This window comes from Mesoplodon mirus (assembly GCF_964341445.2).
Source record: "Mesoplodon mirus genome assembly, chromosome: 4".
NCBI lineage: Eukaryota > Metazoa > Chordata > Mammalia > Artiodactyla > Ziphiidae > Mesoplodon > Mesoplodon mirus.
The window spans coordinates 60,767,910-60,791,199 of NC_138979.1; the positions used below are offsets into that span (position 1 = coordinate 60,767,910).

Genomic DNA, 23,290 nt, shown 5'->3' on the forward strand with positions numbered 1-23,290 from the left:
CTACCGAGGTGGCCGGCCTCTTCCCCGTCTTATCCTCCTCTCCACACTCCCGCTCTGTTTTTATGAGGCCAGGAAAATAGAACTAGGAAGTGCTGACGTTTTGGGACCCCCAAATATAACCAGAGGCTCTAACGAGGGCATCGGCCAGTGATTTGGTGGAGGACCAGACCGGAAATGATAGTTTCCATGGTAACTCCTGAGCGGGTTGCCTGGGAGATGACCCCTTTCGCTCTCTCTGAATCTGTGCTGTAGCGTCACTTCTAAGGCAGATCTAACTGATCTTCTTGGACTGTCTCCTGCCATGATTCCCGGGAAATACCGCTCTGTTTCTGGCCGGGCTGCGAGCAACGTAGGTTGGGTCTCCTACTATTTCTTCCCATTAGTAGCGTCCTTTCTGACTGGCGTCTTTGTCCTAGGTGATGGGCTGTATTATTGGGACCAGCACCCCTGAATCTACGCAAGCTATTGTTTGACCGAGCCTTGAGATTCCTGGACTGGACCAAGGCACTTGGAGGGTATTTAATATTGTGTGATGGGTATTCAAAGTCTTGTCCAGGATCTGGGCTTCCCAGAAGGTGGAGCTGGTCTGCTGTGAAAGGCTAAGCTTCATTTAAATTCCTTTAACCGGTCAATTCCTTTTTTTTTTTTTTTTAATTAAGAAAATATTAACTGGCACCGCCACCTCCTTCACCTGTCTCACTGAGCTATTTACTTAGACCTGAAATAGCAAGTGTCCAAAGCTTTAGGTGCTAAGTAGAGGGTTAAATTGCTGCAGACATTTTGGAAGATAAATCACAGTGAAACCTTTTAATTCTTAGTTGTGATTTTATTGTTTTCAGCAGATCCCCAGAACACGATAATTTACCAGAAACAAGCAAAAAGCGAACATTCTGTTTTATTCTAATTTTTTGTTATATCTTTGTGTACTATTTTGGGGAGGTATGTGTGTGTGTATAAGTTAAGAGCATATTTTATGGTTTAATTTTTACATTGTAGGTGAACTGTGGGCTTCATCTGGTAATTCAAACATCATCGCTTCCTGAAAAAAACAAAGTAAGATTTAAGCAGATTTGTATTTAAATTGAATATAACTTGTTTTATATTCTGCAAAATAGCATGATTTAAAGAGCAGAGTCTAAATTGGAAAATTTAAGTATATTTACTTTGGTCACTAATCTAAAGGTAATTTTTATTTTCTGCCTACACATAGCCAACTAGTGGTTACCAAAGAAGAGAAGGAAGGGGGAGGGGCAAATTAGGGGTATAGGATTAAAAGATACAAACTACTATGTATAAAATAGATAAGCAAGAAGGATATATTGTATACCTCAGGGAATTATAACCACTGTTTTGTTATAACTTTTAATGGAGTATAATCTGTAAAAACACTGAATCGCAATGTCGTACACTTGAAACTAATATAATATTGTAAATCAACTATATATCAATTTAAAAAATCAAACAAAACAAAGCCAAAAAAAACCCCCACCTCTTTTAAAAACTGAATCTTATTTCATCCATTAAGAGGTAAGGTGGGGTTTTTTTTTGACATCTAAACATTTCTTAAATCACAACCCTTCTTAAAACTGATGACACATCATTGTTTAATTGGGAAAGTTTTTCCTTCTTAGTAGTGGGTAAAATGATGGCATGTCTTACTACTGATGGAATCTTATAATAGATAAAATGTGATAATTTGGGGGCACATATCTAACATTCCTGAAAAAAAACTGATTAGCAGTGGAAATATATTAGGCCAAATGCTATTTAGAAGTTAAGATTTGAACATGAGGTTCTTTTCCCCAGTTTGCCCATATTCTCCCTGGCATTTCCATAACTTCTGGCTTTTGACTTGATCTCTGAGATACTCATGTTCTCCCCCCCAGCCCTAACCTCAGCTCTCAGATACACTCACCCACCTCCCACACAACTGTGTTTCAAGACACAACACAAATTTTCCTTCTTTGACCAGTTTGGACACCTCCAACTGGCACAACTCAGGTTTTTCCCAAAAAGTTGTTAAATAGGTGTCACTGAAGGAACTCTAAAGTGAAGGGCAGAATTTACAGATAAAAACCTGAGAAGGCTAAGGAGGGGCATGAGGAAGGTGGATGGAAGGACGCCATTGGTCAAGGAGGCAGCTGTGGATTACATTATGTATCTGGAAATAAACACTTGGAAAATAGGCCATTTGATTATCTTGAATAAATAGTAGTTAGCTAGATTAATTGAAAATATTCTTTATTGTAATTGGACCTAATGGATTCCTTCCAAAGCTTTGCTGATTGATTTCATTGGACAAATCTTATTCCACTATTATACATAGTATGTTTCTGGGAACTAAGTGCCTCATCCTGATTCTTTCCAAACCATTCATTTTCTCTTGTGTGGACATGTATTCTGAGAAAATACCTTAGCTCATATAATGTATAAGGATATAATGTAAATGCTATTATAATTTTTATAGTAGCATGAGAAACATCATAATTCTTTTATGATATGTATTTAGGGGTTTTGGTAGCTAATCATGAGAGGTTGTTTTGGTTTTGTTTTTCTCAGTCCTCCTATCAAATAATTTAAAATAAATTTAGAGAAAACCCTTCTTAGAAGGTTTAGATATATAATTTTATTATGTTATAATTGGACTGTTAAAGAGTTCTAATGATAAGAACATTGTGATATTTTTTAACAGAATTTAGTTTCTATTGTATGATTTTTGCTTTTCCTTTTGAGAAAATGATTCTTGTAATCACTGAATTGTGGTGAGAGTATGGAGGAATTGCAAGTGGCTCAGACTGGAGCCTGGTTTCATCTGACCTCATGAGACTGACTCCGATTTGTGTGTGTGTGTGTGTGAGTGTGTGTGTGGTAAAATACACATCACATAAAATTTACCACTGTAACCATTTTAAGTTGTACAAATCAGTGGTATTAAATACATTCACAATGTTGTGCAACCATCACCACTCTCTAGTTTCAGTTTTTATCACCCAAAAGGGAGTCCCTATACCATTAAGCAGTCTCTCCCCATTCCGCCTTCCCAACCCTCTTGGAAGCCACAAATCTGCCTTCTGTCTCTATAGATTTTTCTATTCACAATATTTCATAAATGGAATCATATAATATGTAACATTTTGTGCCTGGCTTTCTTCGCTTAGCATGATGTTTTCAAGGTTCATCTATGTTGTAACATATATTGGTTATTTTATGTTATTTTATAATTATATTCATTACTTACTCCAAAAAATTTTTTTTTCTTAAATAATGTTTTTTAGGTTGAATTCAAGCTAAATAAAGAAACGCCATCATTCCCTGGTCGACTCTTACAACATGATCTTGAAAGAAACTACTCAAGTAGGCAAGGTATTGTCAGAGAGTAGAGATCAGATATGGTTTATCTTCTTTAAGTAATATTGTTTAATAATGTTGAATTTCTAGATCCAAAGAGACTTGAATTAAAAATGACATCATTCATTGGTTACCAAATTGATTGGGAATTTGTTTAAATCAGAATTGATTTTATATACACAGCATAGTAGATTATTTCTAATACAGGAAAAGCTGTTGTGTTTTAGTTTGGGGTGGGCTCTGCACAAGAGAATGGGAAGGAATCTTCCAAATAATGTCTTAGAACTAGGAAAATAGCTAATTAGTGAGGGTAAGAGTATGGGAACACAGATCTTTAGGGAATAAGGAAACAGTGGAAAGAATGGAAAGTCAGGAGTAGAAAAGAAGCTATCTCTTTCCCTTACTAGCACATATAATTGTAGATATTTTATATCAAAGGCCTTAAACTTTTGTGTGCATTCCCCAAGATCTTGTTAGAAATGCAGATTCTTAGTGCTTCCCTTCCCTTGTGCCCGTCCCCAGTCTGATTTTGTAGGCCTTGGGTGGGATTTGGAAATGTGCGTTTTAGTAATGCCTCAAGTGATTCTGATGGATGTGGTTCATGGACCACCTTTTGAAACACAGCCTCATATGACCTGGTTATATTTCTGAAATGTATTTTTCAATTCAAGGAGAAATTTTCTTTGGAACATTTGACGTGTTACTTGGTTGCCAACAACTGTTAGCTATCTGTAATGTGCTAGTGTTAAGCACTACAGAATCCTTACATACAGCACTGTCCCCATCTCCTAGGAGTTTATATGAGAGGGCTGATCAGTATAGGCCTCTCTAGATTGTTTATCTCGCTACTGCATGAACATGTGGCGATTTTGAATATTTTATTAGTTTTCTTTTTTTTTTTTTTGTAACTTCTGGACTTTCCTCTTGGGCCCATCTAATCTGACATGACTTTTCTCTTTCCTATATCCTACACTCTTGTCTTGGTCAATTGCTGGACATGACATCAACCTAACTGCTGTTCCACAGTGTAGGAAGCATGTGTCTTGCCTTTTTTGGTTCAATTCAGTACGTATCTACTGAGTGTGTACTGTGTGCCAGACACTGTATTAGGCACAGAGCTATAGATGTGAACCTGAAAATTCTCAAGTAGGAATTTTTTTAATGTTTGCATTGTGAATTTCCTTCACATTTTTGATAATAAATCTTGAATTTGTTTTCTAAAACTTAAATACTTTTCCCAAGGTATTCTTGAGTTAGAGGAGGAAGTTGGTAGACAGATTTGTGTATGTCTGGCTAGGTAAGTTTATTTAAGTGTTAAAGTATTGCTAGATATTTGCTAATGAGGAAATAGTATGGCGGCACTGAATTTTGTGAACCTGAAAGATAAATAAACTCTTGTACAAAAATAATGACCCATAAAATACAGATTAATTCTTTAGGGAAAAATAAACCTATTCTTTACATTAAAAGATTTTATTCAAACTCTTTCTCTGTGACATTTGTACCTGATTGTTTCCAAATGTGCCTCCTTCATAGTTCCAGTCAGTTTCATGCAAGGAAGGCCACACAGTGTGTAGCTGTTTTCTTGACTTTTGTACTCACTGTTCTTCTTCCAAAGGCACAAAACTTTGGAAAAACTATAAGTAGCAGTTTATCAGGAAAAGTTGAGGAATCTCTATCTAATAGACTGCATCCTGATACCCAATTAATTTCACCTCATTCTTATTTTTTCTATTTTTCAAAATTAATTGGACATATATAATCGCCTGTCACCATAAATTAACCAGTGGTACTCTCAGTCCAAAGTAAAGAAACTCTATGTTTTAGTTAGGCTACTTAGTCTAAAACTTGGTATGTGATTTTTTTAGGATTTTTATATTAATGTTAAGAGTTGACACCTGTATCCTTGAGATTTTGTAAGAGCCAGGGACTGCTATACAGTAAAATCTCAGTTAACCAGACCTTAGTTGATTAAATCCCTTAATTAAGAATTCTAAAATATGTATATAGAGAGGAAGAGGCAGTGCTTGACTCTTAAGGTCATGATAAATCATGAAAAATACAGACACAGGATTTTGGTTACTAAAACAATCTCAAAGGTAAGGCTGAGTGGACACATATATGACTGTGTACTGTATGATCCATCCAGCCAGCCAGCCATCTGTCCATCCCACTGCCCATCTCTCCATCCATCTTTCCGTCCATCCACTCACCCATCCATCCATCCATGTATCTAGGGTGCTGTGCAGTGAAGACTCTTACCAAACATAGACCATAATGCCTCTAAACACTTTGAGATCCTAATTATGAAAGAATTCATTCAGCATTTTTATACTAAAATGCAAGAATATATGATTTTCTTTTTTAACAGAAATAATATATGTAAAATGGATTTCTGATGTACTCTTAATAATGGAAAATCAGTTAGTTAATTTAGTGATTGCCTAGTGAATTTAGATTCTACAAAGAATATAAAGAATGTAAAATGAACTCCATTTCTCAAGGAGCTTATAAATTTAATTGGGAAGACAAAAGCTACATATCTGGTGAATTAAATAGTGATATATGAAATCACCAATAACAGGAAATGCTTCAATTAAAATTTTGCCACATAGTAGTGCTGTTTATATGCAGGATGAAACATTCCACATATAATGTGGGTGTTTGATACACACATATTTGTATATATATGTGGGTGTTTATATATCCACATAAATATGTGAATGTTTCAATTGCAGGTCACTCTGGTTCCCAGTCATTTAGAGCAGCGCTCCCTAACCTTTTTGGCACCAGGGACCAGTTTTGTGGAAGACGGTTTTTCCACGGCCGGGGTCAGGGGTGGGGGCATGATTCAGGTGGTAACGGAAGCAGTGGTTCACATGGTAATGCAAGCTTTGCTCTCTTGCCCACTGCTCACCTCCTGCTGTGCGGCCCAGTTCCTAACAGTTGAGGGGTGGGGACCCCTGATTTAGAGTATCTTGTTTGTGGATTTTAAGGCCTTTCTATCTGATCATTCTCATATCCTGCTATTTATTGTATGATGTATGTCATACTGATCGTGACTGTAAGCTCATCATGCAGATAGTGATTTTGACTTCTGTGTATGATAAGAGCTGAAAAGTGTGAGGATGAAATTCCTTTATTCACTGAAGTAAGTGAAATTTACTCCTTGATTATTGCCTCTATATCCCAAGTCTTATTAAATTTAAATCTGCCTGCTAAATTGAGGAATGGCTTGAAGCCTTAACAAAATAATTTTAAAAACCTAATTCTGATGCTAACAAGGGAAATCAAGGTTGTCTATTGTTTGAAGTTTTTCCTTTATCATATTTAGCTGACCAGTTAATCCTTAACCAGTTAATCCTTACACTGGTTTTTGTTCTTTTAACCATCCAATTTTTGGTTTCCAAATCCGTTTACTGACTCCTGGTTGCTTGGGTACCTTGCTAGCAACTGGTCATGTCACAAGACCAGTTCATTTATGAACATGATCTCAATTCTGAATGCTTGTACTCTAGAACATCATTATTAGTTACCTGATATTTCATGATATTCAGAAAAGTGGGATGTGAGCACTGATTATTTTGTTCAAGAAGTGAGGTATGTGATACTTTGGTTTATATCTTGCATACCTGGAGAAGTTAGCAAATACCACTGCTTTACAGTTCTTTAGTATGATATATATGGAACTTGATTTTAAGACGGCTTCCCAAAGAATATGTTAGCTTCCTATATTTGGGTTCATCTTTTTGCTTTATTGGTCAGTTTAAGCAGTAGAATTCTGTGGTACCTTAAGTTCTATTTTATTGCTTATTACTCCCATCAGCATCGATTGCTGCTTTTAGGAAATTTTCTCTTTGTAGAAGGAAATAGAGTTGATTTCTTCTGGTGTTCAAACTGGTACCTTTGACCCATTGCTCAAGTCTTACTTCATTTCTGGAACTTCCCAGCATCTTTTATTAACTATTCTACATTCTTCTAGGTCTTTAGAATATATCTTAATATCCACCTCCCCCAAAACTCATCTGTGACCATCTTCTTTAAGTAAAAAATAACCAGACACATTTATGTGTGAAATTATAAATTGATATTTTTTTTTATTCTGCATTTTGTGTATGTTGTTCTGTACAGTTTATTAATTTCGTATGTGTTTGTCCACTAGATTGAAAGCTACTTAATGGCAGGGACAACATCTATCCAACAACCTATAAACCTCATAGGAGTGTCACATACCTTGTGGGCCCTAACTACAAGCCTAACTACAAGTGTACAAGATTTATTGACGTCCACTTTGGTCTCTGCAATATTCTCTACCAATAGTAGCTGAACATACAAAGAAAAACGGATGATGCGAGGTTTCCATTTGTTATCCAAAACTACTTTCTCTGTATTTCCTGTAGCAAAGTCATATATTGTATAGCTTTGTGATAAATTTTTTGATATTTTGAAGGAGATGGAAGAGTAATAAGCCCTTCACCTCGTAATAAATCATCCTGCATCTCATCCACAACAAATGTGACAGAATTATGTGGGCTGGAAATGAAAACTACCATGAGCTCCTTATCAGCATTTGGAAATTCTTCCACTAAGACACCTTCAAAGTCCAGAATCCGGCCGGGCTGTCATAGTGCTGGCCCAAACGTATCTGGTAATGAGGGACTATCATCTCAGTTATAAGAGAGTTAAAACTTAGTATTAGGAGTCAGGATTATAAAGGGATAAAGGTAGCACTAGCGTAGTTCTATACTTTCAACCAATCTATAAGGCAAGGGAAAAATTATTTGGTATACACAGAACACATAGTTTTCGTCTAAAGAGGAAAGAAACGAGCTCAAGTTTAGTAACTAATTTCAAATATGGAGAGCTATGGAGGCTATATTTTCTAGAAAGGATATTTGTAGGTGCCAGAGTTCTCCAAATATGAGGTGACTTTAGTTTCAAGATTTTAAAGGTTTTTCTTAATCAAGTAATTTGTATATCATTTTCAATAGGTGATCATATTAATTTGGTGAGCTCATCAATGCCATCATTTCCCATTCTCCAACGTTCTTCTGAAGAGAAAATTCTTTACTCAGACAGGTTGACCCTAGAAAGGTGAGGACAACTTACTTTTTTGACTAGATAATTTATAGACACGGTACAAGATTTGAAAGGTACAAAAGTCTCTCTCCCTCCTCTTATTTTCCTGCTATTTATTTCTCCTACCTAGGTATAATCACTGTTACCAGTTTTTAAATTTATCCTTCCAAGAGTATGTGGAGAAATTTTATATCTATATAACGTAAAAGAGCTTGACTATACTCTAAAACAGTACTATAGATAAAACTTCAAAATATAGTCCTCACATGGGCTCCTCTGCCCTATCCAGTTGAGTTCCCTTTTACCTCATTGGCTCACAGCCTCCTAATCTCTCCTTCACTCACCCTGCTACAGCCATACCTGCCTCCTTGTTGTTCCTTGAATACACCAAGCATGCTTAAACCTCAGACCTTTTGCATTTGCTGTTCTCTCTGCCTGGAATGCTGTTCCACCACATATCTGTAGACTCACTGTCTTTACCTCCTTCAGATCTTTACTCAAGTGTCATCACCTAGGGATAGCCTTCCCTGGCCACACTCTCCAAAGCTGTAACTCCTTCGACCCTGACTGTCCCCAGCCCCTTTCTCTGCTTTATTTTTCTTCTTAGCACTTATCACCTTCTAACATATTAAATATTTAACTTATTAAGTTTATTGTTTGTCTCCTCCCACTAGAATATAAGCTCCACAGACACTGGGAGTTTTGTTTAGTTCTGTATTTCAGGCACCTAGAACAGAACCTGGGACAAAATAAACTCTCAAAAAATTCTGAATGCATAAGTATGTTTAGGACTTGATCCCCATCTTTAAATCTAGGAAAGTATCAGCAGTAGAATGGTGGATGAAGGATTTCAACCTTACCTTAGCACTATAACCAGCAGGGAAACTACCTCTGCTGTACACACCTTTAGCTTAGCAGTGCATATCTAACAGCAAATGGTTAAGCAAACTTCCTAGCTTAGCAATGCCTGAGCAGTGGATTGATGGCAAATGCACTTCTCTGGTTATGTGACATGGTTCTTTGAATCATCTCAACCTCTATTGCAGAAGGCAATTACATTGAGTATTTTATGATGTTAAGTTAATTTTATGTGAAATAATTAATGTTGGAGTTTTTTTTAGATGCAATTAGAGCTAGACTTAATTTTAATAATTACCCTGGCCAAAGTATATTGGCTTTTATATGAGTGAATTACACTTAGATCTAGAATGCTTAGTTCATGGAGGCAAGAAGTAGTTCTATTTATCTTTTTCTCCTCACAGCATGGGAGCATGAAGATACTACTATTAATATTTGTAAAAGGAGGCGGAGCGCTAAATCAGAACCTTATTAACTTTAAAAAATGTTTTCTAGGCAAAAGCTGACTGTATGTCCTATCATCGATGGGGAAGAACACCTTCGTCTGTTGAACTTTCAACACAATTTTATAACTCGGATCCAAAATATTTCTAATCTGCAGAGGCTAATATTCTTGGATTTATATGATAACCAGATTGAAGAAATTAGTGGGCTTTCTACTCTGAGATCCCTCCGTGTCCTTCTGTTGGGGAAAAACAGGTAATCTTTGCAGATCAGTTTTTGTTTGTTATACTTAGGACTAACGTTGAATCCTATGGTGTTTAGATGGCAACTCAAAATTGAATAATACTTAAGAAACTAATAGACTAAAATTTTTGAAAGATTATTTAAATGGATTAAGATTCAGTCATAATTTGTTTTATGAGATTCAGTCTGACAATTATTCAAACCAAGTAACATTTTTTAAGTGCATATTTTATTATTTCTGTTGCTTTCCCGTGCCATATCTTATGCGAAAGTAAATAGCAGACTTTGGCCTTTATGTTTTTTTAAATTAATTATTTTATTTATTTATTATTTTTGGCTGCGTGGGGTCTTTTGTTGCTGCGCATGGGCTTTCTCTAGTTGTGGTGAGCAGGAGCTGCTCTTCACTGCAGTGCGTGGGCTTCTCATTGCAGTGGCTTCTCTTGTTGCAGAGCACGGGCTCTAGGGCACAGGCTTCAGTAGTTAGTGGCACAGGCCTTTATGTTATATTAGGTTATATTTTAAACATGTATTCACATTAGGATTATGTGTTTCATTTGTGATTCTTCTCAGTGCTTGACTGAGGGTAGACATTTGATACTTTGTGATTGTCGAATTATAGTCAGTCATCTGTATCCAGTTTCTCATCCACGGATTCAACCGAGGATCGAAAATACTTGAAAAAAATATTCCAGAAAGTTCCAAAAAGCAAAGCTTGAATTTGCCACGCTCCTGGAAACTACTTACATAGCATTTACACTGTAGTACATATTATGAGTAGTCTAGAGATGATTTAAAGCCTGCATATACTCTGACATTTCACATAGGGGACTTGAGCATCTTCAGATTTTGATATCCATGGGGATACAAGACCCAATACCCTGCTGATACCCAGTGACAACTATACTGATTGATTGTTGTTCAGATGATATTCTCAGTATGTATTTGATATTACATCCTATATCAACTTCCTCAGTTCCTTTTATAAGGCTCTATTGTGTAGTGCAGCTACATAATTCCTCACTAATTTCTTTGGGATTTGTTCAAGACTTTTCTTTCCATTCTTTTTTACTAGATAGCTTTTGCAATGCCTACAAAGAAAGGCTGTTTAGCAAAATCCAAGAATGATTTTTATATTATCATGAAGTTTAGATATAGCATTATACCTAAACTTGGTTCCTTTCCTCCCTATTTCCCCTGCCACAGCATGGACCTTGAATTACCTCTTTATTCTTGCTGGCCAATGGTAATATAAGATACTTTTTTCAAGATCATGTCCCAGCGTTCTAGGCTCTTGTCTCTTTTCTGCAGCTTCCTGAAAGTTCCCATCAGTGTAGTTTATCATCTATAGTTGGTTCAAGTGTTAAACTAAGCATTATGGTAGCATGAGGGAATTTAGAGTAATTTTAGGATCATTGAGTATTTGAGTTTGGAGTGACCTTAGAGATCAGCTCTCTTATTTACTGATGAAGAACTGGAGATGTAAATTGACTTTTGTGAGGTTAAATGTGTCCAAACTATACACACTAGGAGTATGCCACCAGAGCATTCACTCAGTAAAGTGAGGAGTAAACTTTTCGTACAATTAAGGCATTTCCTTCTAGGTGCTTCCGCTCCTCTCTCCCGGAGACTTCTTTACTAGTTTCTGATCCTTGGAGTTTCTGATTTGTTTGTCTAGCTTCCATTTATTCTTTAGTATCATGGCTTTTAGGTCCTTCTTTTAGTCCTTGAGTAAGTAGTTTTTTGTTTGTTTTTGTCTTCTTCCAGTTTTCTTGAGATATAATTGACATATAGCACTATATAAGTTTAAAGTATACAGCATAATGATTTGACTTACATACATCATGAAATGATTATCACAGTAAGTTTAGTTGAACATCACCATCTCATATAGTTACAAAATTAAACAAAGAGAAAAAAAATTTTTTTTCTTGTGATGAGAACTCTTAGGATTTACTTTCTTAAGAACTTTCATATATAACATACAGCAGTGTTCATTATATATATCATGTTGTACATTACATCCCTAGGACTTATTTATCTCATAACTGGAGTTTTGTATCTTTTGACTGCCTTCATCCAATTCCCCTTCCTCTCACCCATCCCCTGCCTCTGGTAGCCACAAATTTGATTTCTTTCTCTGACTTTGTTTTTGAAGTATAATCAACCTCCAACACTATGTTAGTTCCTGTTATACAACATAGTGATTCGATACTTCTGTACATTTCAAAGTGATCACCATGATGATAAGTCTAGTTACCATCTCTCATCATACAAAGATATTACATAATTATTGACTATATTCCTCACACTGTTTATTTCATACCCATGACTCGTTTATTTTGCAACTGGAAGTTTTTGCCTCTTAATATCCCTCATCTATTGCTTTCCTCCCTACCCCCGTCCCCTCTGCCAACCACCTGTTTGTTCTCTATATCTATAAATGTTTCTGTTTTGTTGTGTTTTATTTTCCACATATAAGTGAAATCATACGGTATTTTGTCTTTCTCTGTCTGATGTATTTCACTTAGCATAATACCCTCTAGGTCCATCCATGGTGTTGCAAATGGTAAGATTTCACTCTTTATTATGGCTGAGTAATATTTATATGTATACAACAACATCTTTATCCATTCATCCATTGATGGGCACTTGGGTTGCTCCATATTGTGGCTATTGTAAATAATGCTGCAATAAACATAGGGGTGCACATATCTTTTCTAATTAGTGTTTTTCTTTTCTTCAGATATATACCCAGGAATGGAATTGCTAGATCATATGGTAGTTCCATTTTTAATTTTTTGAGGAGTTTCCATAATGTTTTCCATAGTGGCTGCACTAATTTACATTCCCATCAACAGTGCATGAGGGTTCCCTTTTCTCCCCATTCCTGCTGCTTCTTTTCAGGTTCTCTGTCTTCTTGGAAATAATGTTTTAAGTTTGTTTTTGTTTTGATTTGGTTTTTAGTAATGTGTGCCTTGAAGACACCAGCCTATCTTTCTTTTTCTACTCCTCCATCTTTTTTAAAATTTAATTTAATTTAATTTTTTATTTTTATTTTTATTTTATTTATTTATTTATTTTTGTGGCTATGTCACACAGCTTGTGGGATCTTAGTTCCCCAACCAGGGATTGAACCCAGGTCCTCAGCAGTGAAAGCACAGAGTCCTAACCACTGGACTGCCAGGGAATTCCCCTCTTTTTGTTTGTTTGCTTTTCACTCACATTTTATTTTATTTTTTACATGAAGAAAAGAGCTGTTTTATTTTTTACAGGAAGAAAATAGCTGTTTTATTTTATTTTTTACATAAAGAAAATAGAACTGTTAGTGTTCTTGAATAAAAAAGAAAATGAGTCAGAAGACTACTTTCCACACTGCCCCAAATTGCATATTTCTGAAGTATCAGTACAATGCAAATCTGATCCCTAAAACATGTGCCTACTGCTCTCTAGCCAGCTGACTTTGTCGCAGCAAGGGGCCTGTGAGCCTTGAAGATGCAAATCTATAGTAAGGCAGTACTTTAGTGAACATTAGGCAAACCTGGCTGAGGAATGCTAGAGGAATGCTAGAATGTTTGTCTTGGATGACTTGTTGCCCCTGACTGGTTAAATCCAGAAAGCACTATAGTCTTTTAGTCCAAGGCAATGGAACCACATATGAAAATCCAATGCAACAATATGCCTTTAAATTCAAGCAGATCCAACAAAGATTTCTGCTTAGAAGCTAGAAAGATCCTGCTCAGATTCCGTATGTGAAGTTTACATTGCTAACAAAGAACTCCCAACCCCTCTGTACCACTTTGCTGTTGAAGTTCTTACCATCTAACTCTTCTGTTTTCTGTACCCCCTGTTTATCCTTGTGAGATCTTCTGGTACCCTGATCATCACAGGCTAATGAATAGAACTTCTCTGGATTTTCTTCGGATCACCGGGGACTATAGATAACAGAATTCTCCACCAGATGCTGGGATTCCATATTCCCTTCCTTTTGATTTCTTGAAGGTTCCCACTTAAGGATTTGTCTTTGACACCTGAAAAGCCAGGCCCTGTATAGATCCTGTAGTGGGGTCCTTATTCTGGCATCAATCACATAATGTGGCCTGCAGAGACAAGCTGTGATATATCCCTAGATGTCTGTATCTGCTGAGTGATGAGTGAGACTTGTCTTTTTCTAGTTCAGTTCTGTTTAATGGGGGAACTTTTAAAATTTAAAACCTTTCAGGTCACATTGGTATCAATGTAAAAATCTTAAGCTATTTAGGAACTGACTAGGATTCTGCAAATTCCTCACATCAATAATTAATCTGACCAGTAACCTCCTAGGTCAACTGATGCCTTCATCTGCCTCTGAATTCCTTAGAATTAGATTTGTTTTTATGTTACTTCAGGTACTGGGGGGTAGGGAAAGAATCTATGGCAAAGGCAGTTCATGAGAACAAGAGAGCAAGGTATTTGGCTGGTCTTGGGTTTAACCGACTGAGCAACTTGTCTATTTTTCTTCCTATTCACCTGGGCAATCAGAATCAAAAGTGAGAGTCATAAAGCCACTATGTGTCAAAGCTAAGAGAATGCTTGAAGTCACAACAGATAGTGACTGTTTTACTGGATAGCTTAACAGTATGTGTGGCCCTGGTGGAATGCTTTGAGAAGACATATTACACATGAAGCTTTCTGTGATTGAAGTGCCTTAAATGTGCCCAGAGTTTCTGATAAATAAACAGATTACATTCATCGTCCAAATCAGAGAAACTTGGACTGAGACAATCTCCATATCTTATGTATAATTTTCAAAATATTAAAAATATAATTCTCAGACCAATAGATGGTAACTACAGGCCAAAGTTTTAATTAACTCAATAGTGAGGGAACCAGTGGGATGACAAAGCTGGTTCAAAGGAGGATAAGAGACACTGATACACAGTCAATGAAAAATAAATAATGCTGGAATAAGATTAAGTTATTGAACAGGTTAATATCCTACAAAGCACTAAACTCATAACACTATGGGCTATCTTTTCTATTAGACAGAACAAACTACATTCCTACTTGGCAAAAATTATCATTACATCTTATTAGTTTTCCGCAATTTAGTATGTAATGTTACAGAGTTTGGGCTCTAGTTAGTTGTAAACACTCAGATGATCCTTAGGTAGGTTTGTTGACAGTGCATTGAAAGGACATGCAGTCATCCCTTTGCCTTATTTCCAAGTTTTGGTTATCAACACTTGAGTACACCCTTCATTCTATAATCGCGTATCACAGTTTCACAAAACTGGTTTTTATACTATGTGTTTTTTACTTGAATATATTTTATTATTTACTTCTTCTCATGTCATTAAGGGTTCTTTGAAAATATAATTTTTAAGAGCTACATAATATATATGGATATATATAATAATTTACTTAATAGTTCCCTTTTGTTAGACTTACATTGTGTCCTTTGTGTATGTGTGTGTGTGTTGTGATGAATATTCTTGTCTATAAATCTTTGTCTGCACCTCTGATTGTTTCCCTAAGGAATTCTAAGATAGGCTTTAGTAGATGAGTTCACCCTCATAAAGCTTATATGAGGGGGGAATTGAGATTTGATGAGGAAAAAAGTCTATATTTTAGGGTAAAAATCTATATTTTAGGGTGTGGCTCACAGTGTGATTCCAGGACCAGCAGCATCAATACCACCCAAGAACTTGTTAGAAATGCAAATTTTTAGATGCTATCCCAGAAACTCTGGAGGTAGGACCCAGCAATTTGTGTTTTTAGCAAGCCCTCCAGATGATTCTGATACACACAAAAGTTTGAGAACCACTGTTTTAGGGAACGTGAGCTTGGGAGTATAAAAGAATTGAATAAAAGTCTTCTCTAATACCTGTGAGGTCAAATTACTGTTAGAAAGCATCACTCTGTCCTAAGCCATATTTTTAGGGTACTGTAATTTTCTCCAGCCATTCTAGGTATTTCAAGAGCAAAGCAGACAGAGGAATAATTTTGTTCAAAGTTTTGTCTGTTTTCCCATCTGGTTTAGCTGCTGTTATTATTATTATTATTATTATTATTAATATTCACTATTGTTATTAGGTTTAAGTGTAAGGTGAGATAATCTTAAATGCCTGAATGCCTGACTCTGGATGAAGGTTAATGAAGGATTCCCATGAGTCCAGAAGGATATTAATGGTTTGGATGAACTGACGTAGGGGTGTTCAGGGGTAGAGTGCTTTCTGGGAAAGGAGCAGATTCTGCCAGTGTTGTGGTGTGAGAAAGGGGACTGATGAAGGGGTTGTGGTCATAAGGGAGTGTGGGGGGTGTGTGTGTGTGTGTATGAATGAATTAGAGAGAGAGAGAGATAAGGGAGAGAGAAAGAACTATAGTCGCTCTGTGATGGAACATAATAGGTGTAGATAAATATTTTTATAAATTAAATTGGATTGGATTGGTTGTGGTAATATAAGTCTGGATTTGGCTATGATATAAGATGCTGAGGTTAAATGGAGATAGAAATTCATGACGTTTAAGTGTGCGTTATCTTTACATAGTGATCAGCATATATGAAGCTTCAAGGCATGATCCAGGTTCTGGAAATATTTAAGAAGGTAGAAACGGTTCTTTGAGGCAATAAACAATGACAACAGAAATAAATAGTGATAGACAGATGATGATAAAGATGGATTGTATGACCTTCATTTTACCCTTTCTTTGCCATTGCTCCTTTCCCTCTACTGAATAATGGTAGTAGGAGAAAGTAGGATCTGTAGGAGGGAGAACAATAAAAGGGAAGTGGTTTTTGCTTTGTTTTTTTGTTAGAGGAGAGTCCAGTTGGAGGCAGTTGGACAGGTAAGGTAGCCATCGACGATAGGAATGAGGGAGACAGTGGGTAGGCCCTAACCATTAGGGAACTTAAGAGCGGGTGTTTTATTTTATTTTATTATTTTTTCAATATTTATTTATTTGGTTGCACTGGGTCTTAGTTTCATCTGGTGGGCTCCTTAGTTGCAGCCCCAGGGCTCCTTAATTGCAGCTCGTGGGCTTCTTAGTTGCGGCTTGTGTGATCCTTAGTTGTGGCATGCATGTGGGACCTAGTTCCCTGACCAGGGATTGAAAACGGTCCCCCTGCATTGGGAGTGCAGAGTCTTATCCACTGCACCACCAGGGAAATCCCAAGGGGACATTTTAGAGATAAAAATTCTGTGTTTTTAAATATATAGCAACACTTCAGCTTTCACAAGATGGCCAATCAAAAATTCCAAATAAATATTCAAAAATGGAGCAAGTCTAGTAGAAAGCATTTAGGTGGTATCCAATTTTTCTCAGTGATAAATAATCCTGTCATGAATGCCCTTGTACATAAAACTCATCCATTTAGTCAGTATGGGCATTCATTGATTAAAAGAATATTTATTGGGTGCCTACTCAGTGCCAGGCATTATCATGAGCGCTGAGGATACAGCAGAGGGCATATCAAAGTTTCTGTCCTCTTGAAGATCACATTTTGGTTTGAGGAAGGAGATATAAAAATGTATACAATACATAATATAATTTTAGGCAAGGATAAATGCAATGAAGTCCATTAAAACAGGGAAAGGAGAGAATGATGGAGACAGGAAGGGAGAGCTCTTTTTTTTTTTAACATCTTTGTTGGAGTATAACTACTTTACAATTGTGTGTTAGTTTCTGCTTTATAACACAGTGAATCAGCTATACATATACATATATCCCATATCCCCTCCCTCTTGCGTCTCCCTCCCACCCTCCCTATCCCACCCCTCTAGGTGGTCACAAAGCACGGAGCTGATCTCCCTGTGCTATGTGGCTGCTTCCCACTATCTATCTATTTTACATTTGGTATTGTATATATGTCCGTGCCACTTTCTCACTTCATCCCAGCTTACCCTTCCCCCTCCCCGTGTGCTCAAGTCCATTCTCTGTGTCTGCATCTTTATTCCTGTCCTGCCCCTAGGTTTTTCAGAACCATTTTTTTTCTTTAGATTCCATATATATGTGTTAGCATACGGTATTTGTTTTTCTCTTTCTGACTTACTTCACTCTGTACGACAAACTCTAGGTCCATCCACCTCACTACAAATAACTCAATTTTGTTTCTTTTTATGGCTGAGTAATATTCCATTTATATATGTGCCACATCTTCTTTATCCATTCATCTGTCAGTGGACACTTACATTGCTTCCATGTCCTGGCTATTGTAAATAGAGCTGCAATGAACATTGTGGTACATGACTCTTTTTGAAATATGGTTTTCTCAGGATATATGCCCAGTAGTGGGATTGCTGGGTTGTATGGTAGTTCTATTTTTAGTTTTTAAAGGACCACCCATACTGTTCTCCATAGAGAACTGTGGCTGTATCAATTTACATTCCCACCAACAGTGCAAGAGGGTGCCCTTTCCTCCACACCCTCTCTGGCATTTATTGTTTGTAGATTTTTTGATGATGGCCATTCTGACTGGTGTGAGTTGACCTCATTTTAGTTTTGATTTGTATTTCTCAATGATTGGTGATGTTGAACATCCTTTCATGTGTTTGTTGGCAGTCTTCTTTGGAGAAATGTCTATTTAGGCCTTCTGCCCATTTTTGGATTGGGTTGTTTGTTTTTTTGATATTGAGCTGCAGGGGCTGTTGGTAAATATTAGAGATTAATCCTTTGTCAGTTGCTTCATTTGCAAATATTTTCTCCTATTCTGAGGGTTGTCTTTTCGTCTTGTTTATGTTCTCCTTTGCTGCGCAAAAGCTTTTCAGTTTCATTAGGTCCCATTTGTTTATTTTTGCTTTTATTTCCATTTCTCTAGGAGGTGGGTCAAAAAGGATCTTGCTGTGATGTATGTCATAGAGTGTTCTGCCTATGTTTTCTTCTAAGAGTTTTATAGTATCTGGCCTTACATTTAGGTCTTCAATTATATGGTGTTAGGGAGTGTTCTAATTTCATTCTTTTACATGTAGCTGTCCAGTTTTCCCAGCACCACTTATTGAAGAGGCTGTCTTTTCTCCATTGTATATTCTTGCCTCCTTTATCAAAGATAGGGTGACCATATGTGCTAGGGTTTATCTCTGGGCTTTCTATCCTGTTCCATTGATCTATATTTCTGTTTTTGTGCCAGTACCATACTGTCTTGATTACTGCAGCTTTGTAGTATAGTCTGAAGTCTGGTAGCCTGATTCCTCCAGCTCCATTTTTCTTTCTCAAGATTGCTTTGGCTATTCGGGGTATTTTGTTTTTCCATACAAATTGTGAAATTTCTTGTTCTAGTTCTGTGAGAAATGCCACTGGTAGTTTGATAGGGATTGCATTGAATCTGTAGATTGCTTTGGGTAGTATAGTCATTTTCAAAATGTTGATTCTTCCAATCCAAGAACATGGCATATCTCTCCATCTGTTGGTATCATCTTTCATTTCTTTCATCAGTGTCTTGTAGTTTTCTGCATACAGGTCTTTTGTCTCCCTAGGTAGGTTTATTCCTAGGTATTTTATTCTTTTTGTTGCAGTGGTAAATGGGAGTGTTTCCTTAATTTCTCTTTAAGATGTTTCATCATTAGTGTATAGGAATGCAAGAGATTTCTGTGCATTAATTTTGTATCCTGCTACTTTACCAGATTCATTGATTAGCTCTAGTAGTTTTCCAGTAGCATCTTTAGGATTCTCTATGTATAGTGTCATGTCATCTGCAAACAGTGACAGTTTTACTTCTTCTTTTCTGATTTGGATTCCTTTTATTTCTTTTTCTTCTCTGATTCCTGTGGCTAAAGCTTCCAAAACTATGTTGAATAATAGTGCTGAGACTGGACAACCTTGTCTTGTCCCTGATCTTAGTGGAAATGGTTTCAGTTTTTCACCATTGAGAACGATGTTGGCTGTGGGTTTGTCCTATATGGCCTTTATTATGTTGACGTAAGTACCCTCTATGCCTACTTTCTGGAGGGTTTTTGTCATAAATGGGTGTTGAATATTGTCAAAAGCTTCCTCTGCATCTATTGAGATGGTCATATGGTTTTTCTCTTTCAATTTGCTAATATGGTGTATCACATTGATTGATTTGCATATATTGAAGAATCCTTGCATTCCTGGGATAAACCCCACTTGATCATGCTGTATGATCCTCTTAATGTGCTGTTGGATTCTGTTTGCTAGTGTTTTGTTGAGGATTTTTGCATCTATGTTCATCAGTGATATTGGCCTGTAGTTTTCTTTGAGACATCTTTGTCTGGTTTTGGAATCAGGGTGATGGTGGCCTCGTAGAGTGAATTTGTGAGTGTTCGTCCCTCTGCTATATTTTGGAAGAGTTTCAGAAGCATAGGTGTTAGCTCTTCTCTAAATGTTTGATAGAATTTGCCTGTGAAGCCATCTGGCCCTGGGCTTTTGTTTGTTGGAAGATTATTAATCACAGTCTCAATTTCAGTTCTTGTGATTGGTATGTTCATATTTTCTATTTCTTCCTGGTTCAGTCTCGGAAGGTTGTGCTTTTCTAAGAATTTGTCCATTTCTTCCAGGTTGTCCACTTTATTAGCATATAGTTGCTTGTAGTACTCTCTCATGATCCTTTGTTTTTCTGCAGTGTCTGTTGTTACTTCTCCTTTTTCATTTCTTATTCTATTGATTTGAGTCATCTCACTTTTTTTCTTGATGAGTCTGGCTAATGGTTTATAAGTTTTGTTTATCTTCTCAAAGAACAAGCTTTTAGTTTTATTGATCTTTGCTATTGTTTCCTTCATTTCTTTTTCATTTATTTCTGATCTGATCTTTATGATTTCCTTCCTTCTGCTAACTTTGGAGTTATTTTGTTCTTCTTTCTCTAATTGTTTTTTTTTTTTTTTTTTTTCTTTTTGCGGTATGCGGGCCTCTCACTGTTGTGGCCTCTCCCGTCGCGGAGCACAGGCTCCGGATGCGCAGGCCCAGCGGCCATGGCTCACGGGCCCAGCCGCTCCGCGGCACATGGGATCCTCCCAGACCGGGGCACAAACCCGTATCCCCTGCATCGGCAGGCGGACTCTCAACCACTGCGCCACCAGGGAGGCCCTCTCTAATTGTTTTAAGTGTAAGGTTAGGTTGTTTATTTGAGATGTTTCTTGTTTCTTGAGGTAGGATTGTGTTGCTATAAACTTCCCTCTTAGAACTGCTTTTACTCCATCCCATAGGTTTTAGGTCATCGTGTTTTCATTGTCATTTGTTTCCAGATATTTTTTTATTTCCTCTTTGATTTCTTCAGTGATCTCTTGGTTATTTAGTAGTATATTGTTTAGCCTCCGTGTGTTTGTATTTTTTACAGATTTTTTCCTGTAATTGATATCTAGTCTCATAGCATTGTGGTCAGAAGAGATACTTGATACAATTTCAATTTTCTTAAATTTACCAAGGCTTGATTTGTGACCCATGATATGATCTATCCTGGAGAATGTTCCATGAGCAGTTGAGAAGAAAGTGTATTCTGTTGTTTTTGGATGGAATGTCCTATCAATGTCGATTAAGTCCATCTTGTTTAATGTGTCATTTTGAAGCTTTTGTTTCCTTATTTATTTTCGTTTTGGTTGATCTGTCCATTGATGAAAGTGGAGTGTTAAAGTCCCCTACTATGATTGTGTTACTGTCGACTTCCCCTTTTATGGCTGTCAACATTTGCCTTACATATTGAGGTGCTCCTATGTTGGGTGCATAAACATTTACAATTGTTATATCTTCTTCTTGGATAGATCCCTTGATCATTATGTAGTGTCCTTCTTTGTCTCTTCTAATAGTCTTTATTTTAAAGTCTATTTTGTCTGATATGAGAATTGCTACTCCAGCTATCTTTTGATTTCCATTTGCATGGAATATCTTTTTCCATCCCCTCACTTTCAGTCTGTATGTGTCCCTAGGTCTGAAGTGGGTCTCTTGTAGACAGCATATGTACGGGTCTTGGTTTTGTATCTATGCAACCAATCGGTGTCTCGGTGGGAGCATTTAATCCATTTACATTTAAGGTAATTAACGATATGTATGTCCCTATTCCCATTTTCTTAATTGTTTTGGGTTTGTTATTGTAGGTCTTTTCCTTCTCTTGTGTTTCCTGCCTATAGCAGTTCCTTTAGCATTTGTTGTAAAGCTGCTTTAGTGGTGCTGAATTCTCTTAGCTTTTGCTTATCTGTAAAGCTTTTAATTTTCTGCTGAATCTGAATGAGATTCTTGCTGGGTAGAGGAATCTTGTTTGTAGGTTTTTCCCTTTCATCAAATATGTCCTGCCACTCCCTTTTGGCTTGCAGAGTTTCTGCTGAAAGTTCAGCTGTTAACCTTATGGGGATTCCCTTGTATGTTATTTGTTGTTTTTCCCTTGCTGCTTTTCATATTTTTTCTTTGTATTTAATTTTCGATAGTTTGATTAATATGTGTTTTGGCATGTTTCTCCTTGGATTTATCCTGTATGGGACTCTCTGCACTGCCTGGAGTTGATTGACTATTTCCTTTCCCATATTAGGGAAATTTTCAACTCTCATCTCTTCAATTATTTTCTCAGTCCCTTTCTTTTTCTCATCTTCTTCTGGGACCTCTATAATTCATATGTTGGTGCGTTTAATGTTGTCCCAGAAGTCTCTGAGACTCTCCTCAATTCTTTTCATTCTTTTTTCTTTATTCTGCTCTGCAGTAGTTATTTCCACTATTTTATCTTCCAAGTCACTTATCCATTCTTCTGCCTCAGTTATTCTGCTACTGATTTCTTCTAAAGAATTTTTAATTTAATTTATTGTGTTGTTCATCGTTGTTTGTTTGCTCTTTAGTTCTTCTAGGTCCTTGTTAAACGTTTCTTGTATTTTCTCCATTCTGTTTCCAAGATTTTGGATCATCTTTACTATCATTACTCTGATTTCCTTTTCAGGTAGACTGCCTCCTTCCTCTTCATTTGTTTGGTCTGGTGGGTTTTTACCTTGCTCCTTCATCTGCTGTGTGTTTCTCTGTCTTCTCATTTTGCTTTGCCCACTGTGTTTGGGAGCTCCTTTTCCCAGGTTGCATGTTCGTAGTTCCCATTGTTTTTGTTGTCTGCCCCCAGTGGCTAAGGTTGGTTCAGTGGGTGATGTAGGCTGCCTGGTGGAGGGGACTGGTGCCTGTGTTCTGGTGGATGAAGCTGGATATTGTCTTTCTGGTGGGCAGGACCACGTCTGGTACTGTGTTTCGGGGTGTCTGTGACCTTATTATGATCTTAGGTGGCCCCTGTGCTAATGGGTGGGTTTGTGTTCCTGTCTTGCTAGTTGTTTGGCATAGGGTGTCCAGCACTGTAGCTTGCTGGTCGTTGAGTGGAGCTGGGTCTTAGCGTTGAGATGGAGATCTCTGGGAGAGCTTTTGCCATTTG

General features: G+C 37.0%; 1 protein-coding gene across 3 annotated transcripts in view; it reads left to right on the forward strand.

The window, feature by feature from the left end:
* The first annotated feature begins 178 nt into the window (after positions 1–178).
* The window catches only part of LRRC49 (leucine rich repeat containing 49), a 129,927-nt gene continuing 106,815 nt past the window's right edge, over positions 179–23,290 (forward strand). For 2 of the 3 annotated variants that reach the window (XM_082618511.1, XM_082618512.1), the window contains exons 1-5: positions 179–349; positions 997–1,053; positions 3,276–3,363; positions 8,340–8,442; positions 9,781–9,984. In XM_082618511.1, the coding sequence (XP_082474637.1) occupies positions 302–349; positions 997–1,053; positions 3,276–3,363; positions 8,340–8,442; positions 9,781–9,984 (500 nt within the window). In that variant the 5' untranslated portion in view covers positions 179–301. Of the gene's footprint in view, positions 350–996; positions 1,054–3,275; positions 3,364–7,798; positions 7,997–8,339; positions 8,443–9,780; positions 9,985–23,290 lie in introns of all 3 variants that reach the window. The other variant, XM_082618513.1, reaches the window with a different exon arrangement.